Source organism: Tiliqua scincoides, chromosome 2 (assembly GCF_035046505.1).
Source record: "Tiliqua scincoides isolate rTilSci1 chromosome 2, rTilSci1.hap2, whole genome shotgun sequence".
Classification (NCBI taxonomy): Eukaryota; Metazoa; Chordata; class Lepidosauria; order Squamata; family Scincidae; genus Tiliqua; species Tiliqua scincoides.
In genome coordinates this window covers 231,813,624-231,829,563 of record NC_089822.1, presented here as the reverse complement: position 1 = coordinate 231,829,563, position 15,940 = coordinate 231,813,624, and the positions used below count along the sequence as shown (strand labels likewise).

General features: G+C 42.9%; 1 protein-coding gene across 2 annotated transcripts; it reads left to right on the top strand.

Annotated features, from left to right (window-relative positions):
* Positions 1 to 33: 33 nt before the first annotated feature.
* On the top strand, positions 34 to 15,894 carry TRNT1 (tRNA nucleotidyl transferase 1). Of its 2 annotated transcripts, none has more exons than XM_066616333.1 (8): positions 34 to 125; positions 2,737 to 2,896; positions 6,895 to 7,088; positions 9,762 to 9,900; positions 10,990 to 11,116; positions 11,413 to 11,606; positions 14,513 to 14,766; positions 15,448 to 15,894. In XM_066616333.1, exons 2-8 carry the CDS (start codon positions 2,737 to 2,739, stop codon positions 15,694 to 15,696), a joined length of 1,317 nt encoding a protein of 438 aa, XP_066472430.1. In that variant the 5' UTR covers positions 34 to 125; the 3' UTR covers positions 15,697 to 15,894. The 2 variants fall into 2 exon arrangements, with proteins under 2 accessions (XP_066472430.1, XP_066472431.1); XM_066616334.1 differs by lacking the exon at positions 34 to 125 and adding an exon at positions 4,247 to 4,379 and having other exon boundaries at positions 2,807 to 2,896.
* The last annotated feature ends 46 nt before the right edge of the window (positions 15,895 to 15,940 follow it).

Genomic DNA, 15,940 nt, shown 5'->3' with positions numbered 1-15,940 from the left:
GCGTCCCGGACCCGCCTTTGTCGCCGCGTTTTGAGATCACCAAAGGAAGGGAGGTTGCTTGGCTCGCCTCCTCCGCGACGGAGGGAGAGGCTGGCTGGGAGCAGCAGCAGCAGGCGCCTGGCTAGGTAAGGGAGGGTGCCGGGCGACCCTAGAGGCGCCTCTGCCTGGCCCCGAGGGCAGGGCGGCTGCCAAGTCCCCACGCAGCCGGCTTCAGTGGCCTCGTGCCCGTCCGCGCAGCCTGACGCACGGGCCGCTCTGCTGAGCACATCCTCTGCGCCCCCTGCCAAGGCTGGCCAGAAGTCTGCGAGCCTGGCTTGGGTCAAAGCCCATGAAGCTCAGTGGGACTTGCCTGCCTGCGTGACTGCGGGCTCAGTCCTACCCCCTGGCATCCTTTGAGCATCCACCCGCTCAAAGGTGGGTCTCACCCCCCAGCCTTGCCCCGCCCGCGCTGTGTTGGCCCCCTGACTGACTGAAGACGGTAACTCCTGTCCCAGGAGCTCAGCAGGCTGGCAGGCCTTCGGATGCCTTTCTCAGAGTTGTCTCGTGCGCAGATGTCACAGCCCAGGTTGTCCCAGTGAAGCGCCCATGTTCTCTGCCCAGCGCTTTCTGAGTTGGATTTGCCACCCAGGGTGCAAGTGGCGAGTGGCAGCCTGGAGCAGGTTGTTTGGGTGGGAGCCTCCTTCAGAGCAAGCCTGCACAGGACTGTCTGCATTTCTCTCTCTTCCTCCCAAGAAGCTCTGAGCAGCATGAAAGGCTTCTTTCCCTTCCCTCTCCCGCTGTAGTTCACAAGGGCTCTATGAAGACCCAGTCCTATCCAGTTGCCCAAAGGTGATGCAGCTGTGCCAACAGGGCCATTCACTGAGGCCTCCTCAAGATTTTGTTCCCTTACCTCAGGGCTGCATTGTGGGTGTACTGGTGCTGGAAAATTGGATAGGATTGCGCCTTAAGATACATTAGGCTGAGATCTGGTCACCCAATGAGCTTCATGACTAGGGGGGTGTGCGTGTGTTGGTGATACTTTTTCCAAAATTTATTGATTTTCTGAATTGTTGCGTTTTTATTCCAAAGGTGCATTTTAATAAATTATAATTCTAAATTATAATTACTTTAGAAATGTACTAGGTAGGTGATATAGTGTCAGCAGATGCAGCCACTGTATTATTTCTAACTAGAAAAGTAATCTGGGAAATATCTTAAACACCAAAAGACAGTGTTTTGTGTTTTTATTAATTTTTAACAAAAAAAAGCCACTCCTATTGTCTAGAGGGTTGAGCCTCAATTTGCCTGAAGATAACATCCGAAGGTCGCCAGTTTAAGGCCACTGGCACCGTGCGACCTTGAAGCAACTGACAAGCTGAGCCGAGCTATTCCATCTGCTCTGAGCGTGGGAGGATGGAGGCCAGAATGTGTGACCAGATCAAGAAAGAAACATCTGAATGTTGTGGTTTCTTGAAAGATAGAAACCTCATTTCAAATTGTAAAAATCCCTACGGAGATTTAAATTGCCTGCCTATGTAAACCACCTTGAATAAAGTCTCAGGAGAAATCTGAGGACCAAGAAAGGCGGTATAGAAATACCTGTATTATTATTATGACTGAGTGGGGATCAGCATTCCCTGTAAGAATCCCTGCCACTGCATGGAGGTCTTGTGTTTTGGTGGGGCAGAGCCTCTAGATGTTTAGTGATGATTTCACACACCATTGTCTCACATATCAGAGCTGCATGGAGGTTGGCTGTGAATTGTGTGGCCACATACCTTAGGAGGAATAGTGGTGGGGATTCGAGCCTGGATTTCCCTGATTATAGTCCAGCATGCTAACCTTTAAACTGCATTGACTCTCCCACTTAATCTTACATGTCACCGCTGCAGTTTCACTCTGTTTCTTGCTAAATTCACACAACGATTTAGCAGTATGGTGATGTTTGAACATACTGCATAAGTTGAATCAGTGCCTGTGGTTGATGTGATTTGCTTGTACCAATTACTAAATCCTACAAAGCCAGATCTAGGGTCATCTTCTTTAGTTCTTAGTTGGCACTTGGGGAGCAGGTTGTCCTCTCAACCAATAAGCTGCTGTAGGTGTTGCTGGGATCTGTTTGGCATTCATAACATGCTTCCACTCTTTGCAATTCTAGATCTAGGGTGGTGTAGCAAAAAAGCTGTGAACTGGGATATGGTTGTATGTTGACAGGGAGCCACTGCGCACACAGTTTCAAAATAATTCTCAGTAGTCTCAATAAACTCAACGGTTGCATTAAACTTAAATCCCAACCACTTTAACTGGGGAAGGTCACAAATCAGCTTCTCATAGATGAGCATTTTTGCACACTCTCAAAAATAAGTATATTTCCAATAAACAAGCTATCTTACTTTCAGTTGGCTTGTTGCTCACTGTATTTGCATAAGTAGTCCATCTAGGTAACTTGGGTGCTGCTATTTTAGTTCCTGAGGACTATATGGGATAAATAGTTGTTGGGAATATTTGTGGCCTCTTCTAGACTATTTTGAGATTCTTTTCTTTAAGTGCCAGAAGGCCTGAATTCAGGTTATGTTTAGAGTTTGTGTAAATGTCCAGACAGTACATGTTGCTAATGTTTCTGAGGTAGTAAAATTTTGCATTAGTTCTTCCCCTTTTCACTTTGGAGAATGCTTGAGGACAACAAGGGACTCAATAATGCCTCATTCAGTTGGGCTGAATGGTTTGATGTTTACTAACCTGTGACTTTTTCTTTAGATGCGGAGTCAACTGCTCCTTCTAGGCTGCCGGGCAGGCTTTCCTCTCTTCCCCCATAGCAGTGCAGTGGTTAAAATTCTGTGGCAGCGTTTTGGTACAATGAAGCTGGAGTCGTCGGAATTTCGGTCCCTCTTCACACCAGGACTGAAGAGCGTGGCGGGTAAGAAGGCCTCATTTTCTGAAACAGTTTAGTCTTGAGGTGGCAGCAGAGTACAAAAAAATTGACCCAGTAATAGAGGCTATTAACAAGAACACTTGTTCCTGTTCTGAAAAGGATTTGGAATCAGACAGTGTCTTTGCACTTACACTCTAAACCAGGGGTCTCCAAACTTTTTGGTCAGATGGCTGCATCAAATATCTGGCGTAGTGTGGAGGGGCAGAAAAAAATTTAAATATAAAATTTAAATAAATAAAATAGTGATGGAACTTAGATGAGTGAACAAATGAATGAATGGGCTCATTCATTCAACCTCTCTGGCCCTCAGAACACCCTCCAGACACAATCAGAGCACAGTTCTGGTCATGATCAGTTGAGTGGGCCAGAGGCTTTCAGGGGACAAGAGGTTGGCTGTGGGCCAGAAAGAGGCTTGCTGCAGGCTGCATCTGGCCCCCAGGCCAGGGTTTGGAGACCCTTGCTCTAAACAACAGTATCTTCCTCCAAGAAAGTACTTCATTTTAGTAGCTGAGATCACAAAAAGACGTGTACTTTCCACTGTGCCTGGGGTAAACTGTTGTTTAAGATGGAGATGGGCAAAGTAGAGCCTGTGAGAGCCTCTTGTCTGGCCATCTATGATTTCCCAGACTCTCAGTGGCAAATGCAAAGCCTGCCTGCTGAATCACAAGTGTTACATGGACTGTCGCATGCACACTGATGCTAGAGGCAGCAGCTGCAGCACAAAGTTAAGGAGGGGGGTACCTGTAAACTTCTGTCTATATCATGCTGCCAATGGGGTGCATGTGTAACTGTTTAAGTCTCCGCCTCTTGATCTTGGCAAGATGGGCAGCAAGTTCACAGGACTTTTCTCCTGGTTAATTACAGGATTCTTTTTGTTCTTTCTGCTTTACAGCCTTGATCCTATATGTGATGATCTTGAAACAAACCTTCCTGAATTTACAAGATTTATTTCTTAAATGAGACTGCAATCCGAGTCATTTTTTGGGGGGGAGGGGGGAAGAAGTAATTATACTTAGTGGGTAATTTAGTCTGAGCAGGACTGAGCTGCAAGTGGGTTTGTGTGTGTATGTTTTAAGGATATTTGAAGCTATAATTTCTCGTTTATGAACCCAACTTGCATTTAAATACTTCTGACCTCCTGTTGCTTGCTTGCTTTTCCTCTCCCCAGATGGATCTGTTGCTCTGAGCAAACAACATCTCTTTGTGTTAAGGGGATCCCACTAGCATTTTCCTTAGACTATTTTTTCCCATTAAAAACGTAAGAGTGTGTAATGAGAGAGATCATTATAAAACCTTCATTTTTTTAATATGCACTTCCATTTGGATTTTTCATAGAGCGAGAAGTGGGGAACCATAGTCCTTTATACAGTAATTCTGTCTGGCCCTTGGGCCAAACGGTTTGCACACTTCGGATTCAAGATCTGCAGCATGTCTGGATTTATTGAATCTATTAAAGCAAACAGTCTGGGTAAATAGAATTTTGCCATTGTTACTCTGCCCTTCTAGTTATAAAGAATATACTGCCGACTAACTAAAAATGCCTGTGGAAATATACCGTAGATACTCGCCTATAGTACGTGAAATTTTTGCCAAGTAATCAAGCTCCAATTATCAGTTTGCTTGATCTCTGGGTCAATCAGAGGGCAAAGCCTTTCAACTCTGAACAGTTTTCTCAAGCGGCAGACAGGCACAGCTCCTTAGAAGCAATTTGTTAATCTTTTATTCTCCTTCCTTCTGGTTCTGCTTTGCAAATGCTTGCAAAGCAGGTCTGTTTTTGGAAACACCAGGACGGGAATCCTCCTTTCCATCTGAAGCAGGCTACAATTCAATGCACTCTTACTTAAGAATAACACCAATGGAAAGCAGTAGGTCTACTTCTGAGTAAAAAGGGTTGCAAATATATGCAGCTGCATCTCTCTGCTGTGAATTGAATTGCACACTCCCAGTTATGTCTTATGGATTGTATGTTGTACATAGAGCTTCTGGCTTAACACACCAGATACCTTAAAGGTGGATTTGATTCCTGGTTCTGCAGTGGTTCACAACCTTTTTCACTTGCATATCCCTTGGCAGCCCATTTCCATAAATTGTACCCTTCATATTAGCAAAATGTTTGTAGTTAATAATACAGGCCCTCATTTCCTATATATGAAAGCCCAGACTTCATGTTTTCATCACAGTGTTTTCTTTTTTTATCTGTTTGAAGAACAGAAGACTCTGCCTTTGCACTGTTCTGCACCAGAAGTGTGCAGATAAATTCTGGGTGATTGATCACTTTCCATTTTATGTTTCAGCTTTTTTACTGTGCTGGTTTTCAATCACTGGTCCATACATGAATTGATGACCAAAAACTAGCTATTGGTGGGGCTTTCACAGCCAGCTAGCTACCTCCCTTCCTGCCTTGTTGGTCCTTGCAAGGTATTCCTGTCTTGCAAGGCATTCTGGAGCATGACCTGCCTTTTTCTACCATTATTCCATTTTTTTTCAAGTACCCCTAAAGGTCCTGTTGAGTGTCCCTGGGAGTACATGAATACTAGTTTGGGAACCACTGTTTTACTGGTATGTTGTTTACAGTGCACTTACTCTGATACTGCTTACAAAAAGGTGATGAAGACCAGAATTTAAAAAGAATAAAAATGTATCTTATGATCTTTTACTATGTTTTTAATAAATTAGAGACTACAGTTCTTAGGTAACAATTAGTGGTGGGTTATTTTTCAGGATTTGGCCTCCTGTAAAATCAGACAAAACTATAGTCAGACACCCCTCTAAGTTTAACCCCCGACCCTGAGGGTCATAGAAAATTCCATGGTTGTTGGCTCAAAATCTGCCCTCGACTTATTTGTGGGATCGACTTATAGGCGAGTATCTACGGTAATACTTGGCATTTGTATAGTGCTTTATGAGTGTACAAAGCACCTTGCGTGTATTATATTGATGTTCTTGCAACAGTATTATTATCCCCATATTGCAGTGGGGGAACTGAGGCCCAGAAGCTTTTCTGAGGTTACTTATGAGTCTGTGGCAGAAGTGAGCTTCAAACTAGGAAATCCTGATTCATAGCTCAGTCTTGTAGCCACTATACTACACCAGGTCTCATTCCTTTTATTTTGATTTCTGGAAAAAAGGATTTTGATGGCTTTTTTTCCTTTTTCTATCATTGATGAGAGTTGTTCAAGATGAACTGTTTTACTCACTTCCATCAAATGACTGAAGTCAATGTTCACTTGGAAAGTCAAATTTGATTCTTCTGTCAGTCTCGCATGAGAGAGATTTTGTTATACACATGCATGAAGTTAATATTTTGTCAGCTTGGAAGGAATAAATATATATGTTTCCTAAAGAAATATCAAAGTGCATAGTCTGAAGAAAGATATATGTGCTATCCTAAAATCCTAAATGTAAGTGATTTTTGCAAAAGCAAAGCTGACTGAATTCAGTATAACTGAATGCTCATGGCCTTTGATGAGAGGATACACTTGGAAACATGCTGAGAGATATGAACCTTTGCTCACCCAGATGTGAAGTTGAATGAAATGGTGTGTTTTAAAATGTATTGGGGCAGAGTAATTTGACTGCATCTGCAGCCAGTTAAGAATGCGGTCACTTTATTTTAAGACATACCAGGTCCTTGTCTACAGTCTAGGGATTCCTGCATGTATAAAAGTCTGTTCCTATGACATTAGGGGCGCAATCCTAACCAACTTTTCAGCACTGACATAGCTGTGCCAATGTGGCGTGCACTGCATCCTGCAGTGGGGAGGCAGTCAAGGGGGTCTCCTCAAGGTAAGGGCATGTTTGTTACCTTACCTTGGGTCTGCATCGTGGCTAGGTCAGTGCTGGAAAATTGGTTAGGATTGTGGCCTAAGTTGGAAAAAAGCTCCATCAAAATAAATGTGACTTTTAAGTAAATGTACTCAGGTTTAGGATACCTTGGGTGAAGTTTTCCTTCTGATCGTTTATATTTTTTGTCACCCTCCCAGAATTATTTGATAAAGCAAAGTATGAACTAAGAATAGCAGGAGGTGCTGTAAGGGACTTGCTCGGTGGGATGACACCACAAGATGTTGACTTTGCCACTACTGCTACCCCGACCCAGATGAAGGAAATATTTCAGACTGCAGGAGTCCGTATGATCAATAATCGAGGGGAAAAGCATGGAACCATCACTGCCAGGGTAAGAAGGATTTTCCACTCCTTTAAACTCTAGGTCGCTGGAGAAAAAAATCTGCTGGAAAGAATCCCTTTCCTAGTGTATGTACCATGTTTCCCCAAAAAGAAGATACTGTCTTATATTTTTTTGGCTCAAAAAAAACAAAACACTAGGTCTTATTTTCGGGGTAGGTCTTTTTTTTTTTTAATGTACAACAATCCACAGTAGTTCATGTACAAAAATATACCGTACAAAATTATCCCCTTAGCACTTAGGAGGATCCCTGCCTGCCTGTCTACTTGGAAGTTAGTCGCTTTATAATTAATGGGACTTACTCCCTGGCAGGTATGGAGAGCCTCAGAGCCCGGTAGGCAGAGTTGCCTCGCTTGCTGCTTCCCGCCTCAGCTCCTCCTCAGCATCCTCTGCCCAAGGCAGCACAGCAGGCACTTTCTAGGTGGCGCGCACGGAGTGCAGCATTCCCAGTCACATTTTCCACCACCACCCCTGCCCGAGGACCCCTTCTGCCCCCCCCCCCCGTCCTGGCCCTGATCACAACTAGGTCTTATTTTTGGGGTAGGTCTTATTTTCGGGGAAATACGATATATATGAATGTTTTCGTGTTTCGTTTAAATAATAAGAGAATAAAAGTTGACTGTTGTCTTGGAAACATGGAGGGCTATCAGTCGTTGTGAAGAGAATGACTCTTAGCTCTGTGGCAGTTAAAAACTAATGCTTGGTGCTGGAGAAGAGGCAAAAACAGGGGGTGGGGTAAAGGAAGGCCCTAACTTTTGTTTTGCAATTTCTAAGTATATAAAATTACCCCTATTTAGTGTCCCCTTCTGTTCTCTTGGATAATTTTTTTTTTTGTCAAACTGTGTTTTATCTCTTTTAAATTAGAATCAAACAAGTGATTCAGTAAAAGTTTACTCATTTTATATTTACCTTAGTTCTGGAGTAAACAGTATGTGAAGGAGTGGGTAATCCAGAATGAGGTGTAAGGTTAAATCTCTCAACCCTGCTGCAACCCAGACTGTGCCCACCTGGCCACGGGGCAAGAGTGGGATCATGCCAAATCTGTACATGATTAAAATCCTATCTACGAGGGTCGCCCAGAAAGTAATGCACCACATTTTATTTCTTCAACAATTATTTATTGAACACAATGAAACTTGTACACAAGAAAGAATGATGTTTCTTCTACACTCCCTATTTTTCCACATAATCTCCATCCAGTTCTATGGCCTTCCTCCAGCGAGACACAAGGGCATGTATGCCCTGTCGGTACCACTCCTTGTTCTGGTCACGAAGCCATTTCTGCACTGTGCGAATCACCTCTTCATCATCCTCAAAATGTCTTCCGTGAATGGCATCCTTTAATGGCCCAAACAAGTGGAAGTCTGAGGGAGCTAGGTCAGGGCTGTAGGGTGGATGGGGTAACACAGTCCAACCCTGTTTAGTGATGTGTTCCGAAGTCCTCAAACTTGTGTGAGGCCGAGCGTTATCATGTTGAATCAAACATTCACCTGGGTTGTTATGGCGCCGAAGTCACTGGAAGCACTTCTTGAGTTTGGTTCATGTCTTCACATAAGCTTCAGAATTAATGGTGCTGCCTCTTGGCATCACATCAATGAGTATGACGCCCTCACAGTCCCAAAACACAGTGATCATGACCTTACCGGCGGAAGCAGTTGCTTTGAATTTTTTCTTCTGTGGAGATTGAGGATGACGCCATTCCATCGACTGTCATTTTGTTTCGGGCTCAAAATGGTGAACCCAGGTTTCATCACCTGTCACAATCCTGGACAAGAACGCTTCCCCCTCATCTTCAAAACGTTTCAGCAACTCAGAAGAAATGTTTTTTCTGAGAGATTTGTGGTCCACTGTAAGACAGCGCGGAACCCATCGTGCACACACTTTTGAGTAATCAAGAGCACGGATGATTGCATCCACACTTCCTTTGCTGATTGACAGCTTCAGCGCCAACTGCCTAGTCGTTATGCGTCGGTCCTCGCGAATGAGCACATCAGCAAGCTGCGTCTTGTCAGGTGTGACAGCCGTGGATGGCTGCCCCGAACGCTGCAAATCTTGGAGCTCTGCCGAACCGCCTTCTAATGGCCTCGCCCTCTGTGCCCAGCGACTAACCGTCTGTCGACTGCAGATTCTCCATAAACTGTACACAAATGTTTGTGAATGTTCCCAACAGTTTCTTTCTCCGCAGTGAGAAATTCAATGACGACACGCTGCTTGTAACGTACATCACTTACAGACGCCATTTCGAAACACTGCTGCAGCTACGCTATCTGTCTGAAGAAACCAAAAATTTGTGTGCGCACTCCTGAAAATTCAAATAATGTATATCTAAAGTTTTGCATTCGTACCATTACTGTAGGCTGAGAAAAAAAATGTGGTGCATTACTTTCTGGGCGACCCTCGTAGTTTGGCCCTAAGAACAGGAAATTGGAGACTAGGAAGAATATCAGTCTGCAAAAGCCTCTCCATAAGTCCTGTATATAGGAAGGTTGTTCACTGTGTAAAGGAGGCAACAGTAATTCCTTGAAATGACTAAGGTGGAAGATTACCATATAAATGACTTCTATATTTGCAGTTCCTTTGCATGCGGTCTAATGTGGCTCCCAGATCACTTAGTTTCTACTCATTTGGTAAGGGATGTGTACAATGAATTACCTTTTATTTCAGCTCCACGAGCAGAACTTCGAAATTACCACACTTAGAATTGATGTGATTACTGATGGGCGACATGCAGAAGTGGAATTCACGACCGACTGGGAAAAAGATGCTGAAAGGAGGGATCTCACAATCAATTCTATGTTCTTAGGTAACTGGTTTCCCTTGAAGTGACATAGTAACCCTGGTTGAAATTCTATCTGTTTCATTGGGTGAAATCACCTGACCTTCCATCTGTGCTTCGCTTCAGCACCTGCTTTTCCTGCATTTGGGACCTAGTGCATGATTTGAAGGTTTATGATGACAGTAGCCTTGCTGAAGGAGGTTGGAATCTGGGCAGGGCCTGAATGGGAAGGGTCCAGCAATCCACGTACATGCAGCCTTGGGTTCCTCAATGGAAAGGCAGGCTATTATCATCCCTGTGTATTGTTTTCCATGACGATCAGTATGTTGTTCTGCATGAATGACATCATTGTATATCATTCTGGCAACATGTAGCCAGTATCAATGTATTTATTTTAGCTAAAATGTGTAAATCCTTGCCTCCTTTTGTCTTCACAACAACCCTGTGAGGTGGGTGACACAGAGAGATGGTGACTGACCCATGGTCTCCCAGGAGATTTCATGACTGAGAGAGGATTTGAACCTGGATCTTCCAGGTTTAAATCCAACACCAGAACTATTGCACTATCCTGGCTGTCTGTACTTGCTAGTACAATTGGCAGATTCAGTGTGACACCCACCCCATTGTGGTTCTTCATTGACTCAAAAGGTAATAATTACATCATTATTGGCTGATGTGACATGAGAGGCTACCCATTCTTTCTGTTAATGCTTCAGACAGCTGTTACAAGCCTGCTGCCCTTTTCTGGGGACCCCTGGGCATCATTCCCTTTTTCTGTCATCTACTTTTGCCCAGGGAAAGTCTTATGCAGTTAGAGGCTTTTATCTGAGGAATCTGTTTTCGCACCCATAGAAATCTCATAACAAGGTTGCCTCAAGGTTTACAGCGGCAGTGGAAGGCATGGAAAGCATAGTAAAATGTTATGTGTACATGCTGTTGCCTCTCATCTTGTGGCAAACAGTAGAAACAAGATCTGCATGTATCCTACAAAGTGAGGGTGCAACGTTGATGAAACATCATATAGAACTTAGAACTGCCTTGTTCAAAAAGATAAGCACAGCACTGAAAAAGTACTCTTTTAAACTAAAGTCTGTTTTGAATGTCTTTGTTTTATAGGACTGGATGGCACACTTTATGATTATTTCAATGGCTATGAGGATTTAAAAAACAACAAAGTCAGATTTGTAGGACAGGCAAACCAAAGAATACAAGAAGATTACTTAAGAATTCTACGATACTTCAGGTAGTAATTCTGTATTTCTAAAGGATATAGGAATGGATGTTGCACAGGCAGATTCTTCAGTAATGCAAACGTGCATTTATAAGGGCACATACGAAAGTAGACAGGATATTACTATATTCCTATACAACTGCTCAACTTTATTCCCTTCTCTGGTATTCAAGCTAGTCCAGACACTGACCCCATGAAACTCCACCATCATTGTGAAAGGGCAATCAGTATTCCAAGTGTATGTGCAGATTGACAGCCATGAAAACAGTTTCTAGGTCCTAATTCTAAGGTGTATTTTTTTCTTTTAGATTTTATGGAAGGATAGCACAAAATCCTGATGACCATGAACCCAAAACTCTGGAAGCAATAAAAGAAAATGCCAAAGGCTTGGCTGGAATATCAGGGGAGAGGATTTGGATGGAGTTGAAGAAATTGCTTGTTGGGAATCATGTTAATCATCTAGTTCACCTGATGTATGAACTCGATGTCGCTGGCTATATAGGTAAAGCCCAAGGACTTTACACAGCATATTCATAATTGTGCAGATTAAGGACCCAATCCTATCCAATTTGCCAGTGCTGGTGCAGCTGCAATGCAAGGGTACAAATATTCCTTTACCTTGTAGAGGCCTCCGTAACTACCCTCCCACCAGAGGGTGCAGCACTCCATTGGCATGGTTACACCAGGACTGGAAAGTTGGATAGGATTTGGTCCTAAGTCAGTATAGTCATTGGGGAAATTGCTACTACATCAGCAAAAACTGTAGCGATTCTCCTTATAGTTTTGTTAGAAACTTTAACTATAGTAAAAGAGGATTTTCCCCATTGGGGAAAATGTGAAGCTGCTCTGATAGTCATTATGACAGTGATTGTCAACCTTTCATCTCAGGTCACACTGACAAGATACTAAAATTGTGAAGGCACACCATCAGTTTTTTGGCAATTGACAAGGCACACCATGTTGTTGGTGGGGAGCTCACATCCCTCAATGGCCCTGCTAATTAGTGACCCTTCCCCAGATTCCTGCGGCACACCTGCAGACCATTCATGCCACATCAGTGTGCCATGGCACAGTGATTGAAAATGGCAGCATTACGAGCTAAGTGGCTATCCTTGCCTGCTAAACTTTGACCATACATGGGGTAGACCGGCTGTATATTGATTAGGGAGCGCACTGGCAATAGGTCTGGTCCCACTGCTAGTACAAGGAGGCCAGTGGTGTGTAGTACAAGGAGGTCAGTGGCATAGCTAGTGGGTAGGTGGTCTGCCTCGGGTGCCACCCTCGGGGGGTGTGATACCACTAGTTACCAAAATCGCTAAAATCATGGTTGTTAGGAATAATGCTATAAAGTTATATACCATTCAATGTGTAATTTATAGCAGAATGCAATTAAACAAACCGAAGGAAAGCATCTCATTCTATCAGAAGTTATGGCCAGAAAACAAAAATGTCATATTTCCTATACTACTTCCTTAATTCAAAACGGACCAATGATTGTTCAAAGAACCAATGAGATGTTGTTATTGAACAGCATGGAACCAAAAAAGTGTTAGCACGGTGACACCCTGGGGGGGATGGCACGAGGGGTTAATCCAATGTTTGTGTTTGGGGGAGGGCATGAGCACTACCTTAACTCCAGAGCCCAGGTCAATCAGGCCGGTAGACCTGGACTCCTGATTGAACTTTGTCCTCTGTGGCCAAAGTTTGCTGGGCGAGTAGATCTGGGCTCCCTTCCAGACGTGAAGCCCAGATCTACCTGCTAGGTAGACCTGGGCTCCTGTTCCAACTACCCTGTGGAGCCACTCTTCCAGCAGGTGGACCTGGCCTCCCATCTGGACTTGGAGCCCAGATCTACCTGCCAGGTATTGAGAAATCTTGGAAGTATAATTCCCGTGTCTTCCATGGCAAGGCAATCCAACAAGTTAAGACATTTAGGTATTTGGGTTTGAATTTCCATTACAAATTGTCATGGGTCTCTCAATGCATTTCAGCGATTAATTCTGTTAAACTTTCATCTCGGGCCATATTATGCATCTTTTATTCAAAAGTAAGTGTGTGCATTCCAGCAGCTCTGTGTATTTTCAGTGCTAAAACTTCAGACCAACTCCTTTATGAGATTCAAATTTGGCTGCTGGCCTTCAAGCAGGAAGTCAAGAGAGTCCTCTACCTTCTTATACAAGATCTTTGGCATAGCTCACTGCATATGCAGCCTTATGTCTGGAAATTGGGCAATATAGACTTGAGCATTTAGCTTGGGCCAGATTTATTAAATTCTGGCTCAATGTTTGCTTCAGTGTGGGGCAAACTCCTCTTTTCCAAGCCTTACTTTCTGATTCCTAGCAATCCATGGGTTTTCGTCGTTCCATCCTTCTATCCTTCTGCTCTATCAGCCTCTCGCTGGATACTTTGGGCAAAGACAATTTGAATAGGAACAGCATGAGCATCTTGCACACATTATGGGACATTGAAAGCCAGGAAATTAATGCGGCTACTAATAAGACCTGTTGCGCCCTTCAGTTGCAGTTACCATTGGCCTTGGTTGTCATCCCAGATATCTGTATGTGCTAAATGATCCACAGATCCATCGAGCTTTATACTTGGTTGATGTATGTGTTTCCATCTCATGAGCTAGAAGCTCGATTTTGTTGGCATTCTCAGATTTCAACCAAATGCGCATGCAATCTGGGGGCAACTGAATCCTTAGCTCATATAGTACTGCACTGCCCTTATTATATGGATGTTAGAAGTATGTTTCCAAACGTATTTTCAGATGACCTTTTATGGATATGGAATGATGAAATCCTACTTTTGCTTCTAGCTTCTACTGCTGTGCTGGCCATAACCAGCTGGCTAAATTTTTGAAAGATATTCAAACTAGACACAGAACCATATTTCCCATCCACCCTAACCATTTTATTTCTTCGGCAGAGAGTCTGTTTGTATTTTGCTTTGTATGTCTGTTTTGTTTGTCTGCCAGTGCCTAATAAAGGTTTTTGAAATTGAAATACCTGCCAGGTAGACCTGAGCTCCAATTCGTAGTGCCCTCTGGAGCCACCTCTTCTAGGTAGGTGGACCTGGGCTCCCATCTGAATTTGGAGCCCAGATCAACCTGCTGAGTAGATCTGGACTCCCATTCCAACTGGTGCCTGATCTCACTCTGGCAGGCGCCTTTACCCACTAACAAATTAATTTTGTCATTTGGGGGTGGTGACAAAAATTTATGGGTAACAAGTGATCTAGCTGCACCACTGGTTTGAAGTAGTCCCAAATGTTAGTCCTACGCCACAAGCAATGTAACTATTAGTAAGTTTAGGTAATCCTTGTTAGAGTGTGTCTTCTAATGACTTAATGATTTCTTGGTTATGCCATTCTCACTTTCCTTTTTTTTTTTTTGTATGTGTCTCTCAGGATTACCTCTTAATGGGAGCTTAAAGGAATTTGACACAGTCTGTAAAAATGTTCAGAATCTCTTTCCAAAACCAATGACTCTTCTAACATCACTGTTAAAGGTGCCAGATGATGTCTCGAAATTGGATTTAAGGCTGAAAATCTCAAAAGATGAAAAATACCTTGGGCTCTTTCTACTGAAGCACAGGAGAGACTTGGTCAAAGCTACGGATGCTGCAGAACCACTTAAGCCTTATCAAGACTTCGTTATAGACGTAAGTACAATTCCCATCACACAGGGCTTGATGATCCACTACTTAGAGTTCCATTCTATTATGCTAAACTGTTCATTAACAAGAGCAAGGGGTTTACACTTAGCTCACACTTAATGATCTTCCTAATGAACACTGCAGGATACCTGCAGTCTGTTAATTTTAAATATCTATTTAATAGATTTGGTATCCCACCCTTGAAATATAAATTTTTGGAGTGGCTTATGCAGCAATAAAGCTGCCTATGGTAATGGACAGCGAGGCTGAATCCTTTGCACACTTGAGAATGAGCTCCATTGAAAAGAGTGACATTCAGAGTAAACAAAGCTTAGTGACTAGTAGCTTGCTTATCCTTTATGAAATGTGGATACATTCAAACTCACTCATTGGCTATTGGTGTCTCACAGACAGTTGTTTACCTAGTGCCAGATCCATTCATTCTTAGTCTGATACTTATTGTTGGAAACCAAAATATCATTTTGAAATGCAAGTGACAAAAGCATAACTATTTTTAGTACTTTGAATGTACTGGTTAAGTATTGAGGAGGAAATGGAGCCACTAATTCTAGCACTACCAGGAAAATGTGACTTCTGTTGCTTCTTCTGCTGGTGGCATATTTCTCAATTAGTGGCTGCTTTGTGTCTGATCTCTCATTTTATATTTTTTGTGTGTGTTTTGTAAAGTCAAGGGAACATGATGCAATATCTAGAATCACTGAGCTTCTGAAGTACCAAGGTGAAGAGCATCTTCTCAAGGAAATGCAACAGTGGTCTGTTCCTACGTTTCCTATAAGTGGCCATGATATAAGGAAAATGGGAATTTCATCTGGGAAGGAAATTGGGATACTGTTGCAACAGTTACGGGATCATTGGAAAAAGAGTGGCTACCAAATGGATAAGGAAGAACTATTGAGCTATGTAAAAAAGGAATGAAAGGGAAGGTGTGCTAACAGTTTGACATCTTGAATCAAAATCTGTATATAAATATTTAACTGGTCTGGATTAAAGTCACAGTTTGGTTTCAGGGTTTTTCAGAAGCATCATTTTTTTTCCAATAAAACACAAAATGTTATGCAAACTTCCTCTGTAATGTATGATTTTAGCTGCCAAATTAAACATATGTTTTACTTAGATATTAAAGAGATCCTGTGATGTTGAATTCAGACTGGGATATACA

Bases quoted from the DNA above. Each gene is read 5' to 3' on its own strand.
- TRNT1 (XM_066616333.1), top strand. From the start codon at position 2,737: ATGCGGAGTCAACTGCTCCTTCTAGGCTGCCGGGCAGGCTTTCCTCTC. The intron at 9,901-10,989 runs GTAACTGGTTTC...TTTGTTTTATAG, and splicing joins AATCAATTCTATGTTCTTAG to GACTGGATGGCACACTTTAT. The intron at 11,607-14,512 runs GTAAAGCCCAAG...TGTGTCTCTCAG, and splicing joins CGATGTCGCTGGCTATATAG to GATTACCTCTTAATGGGAGC.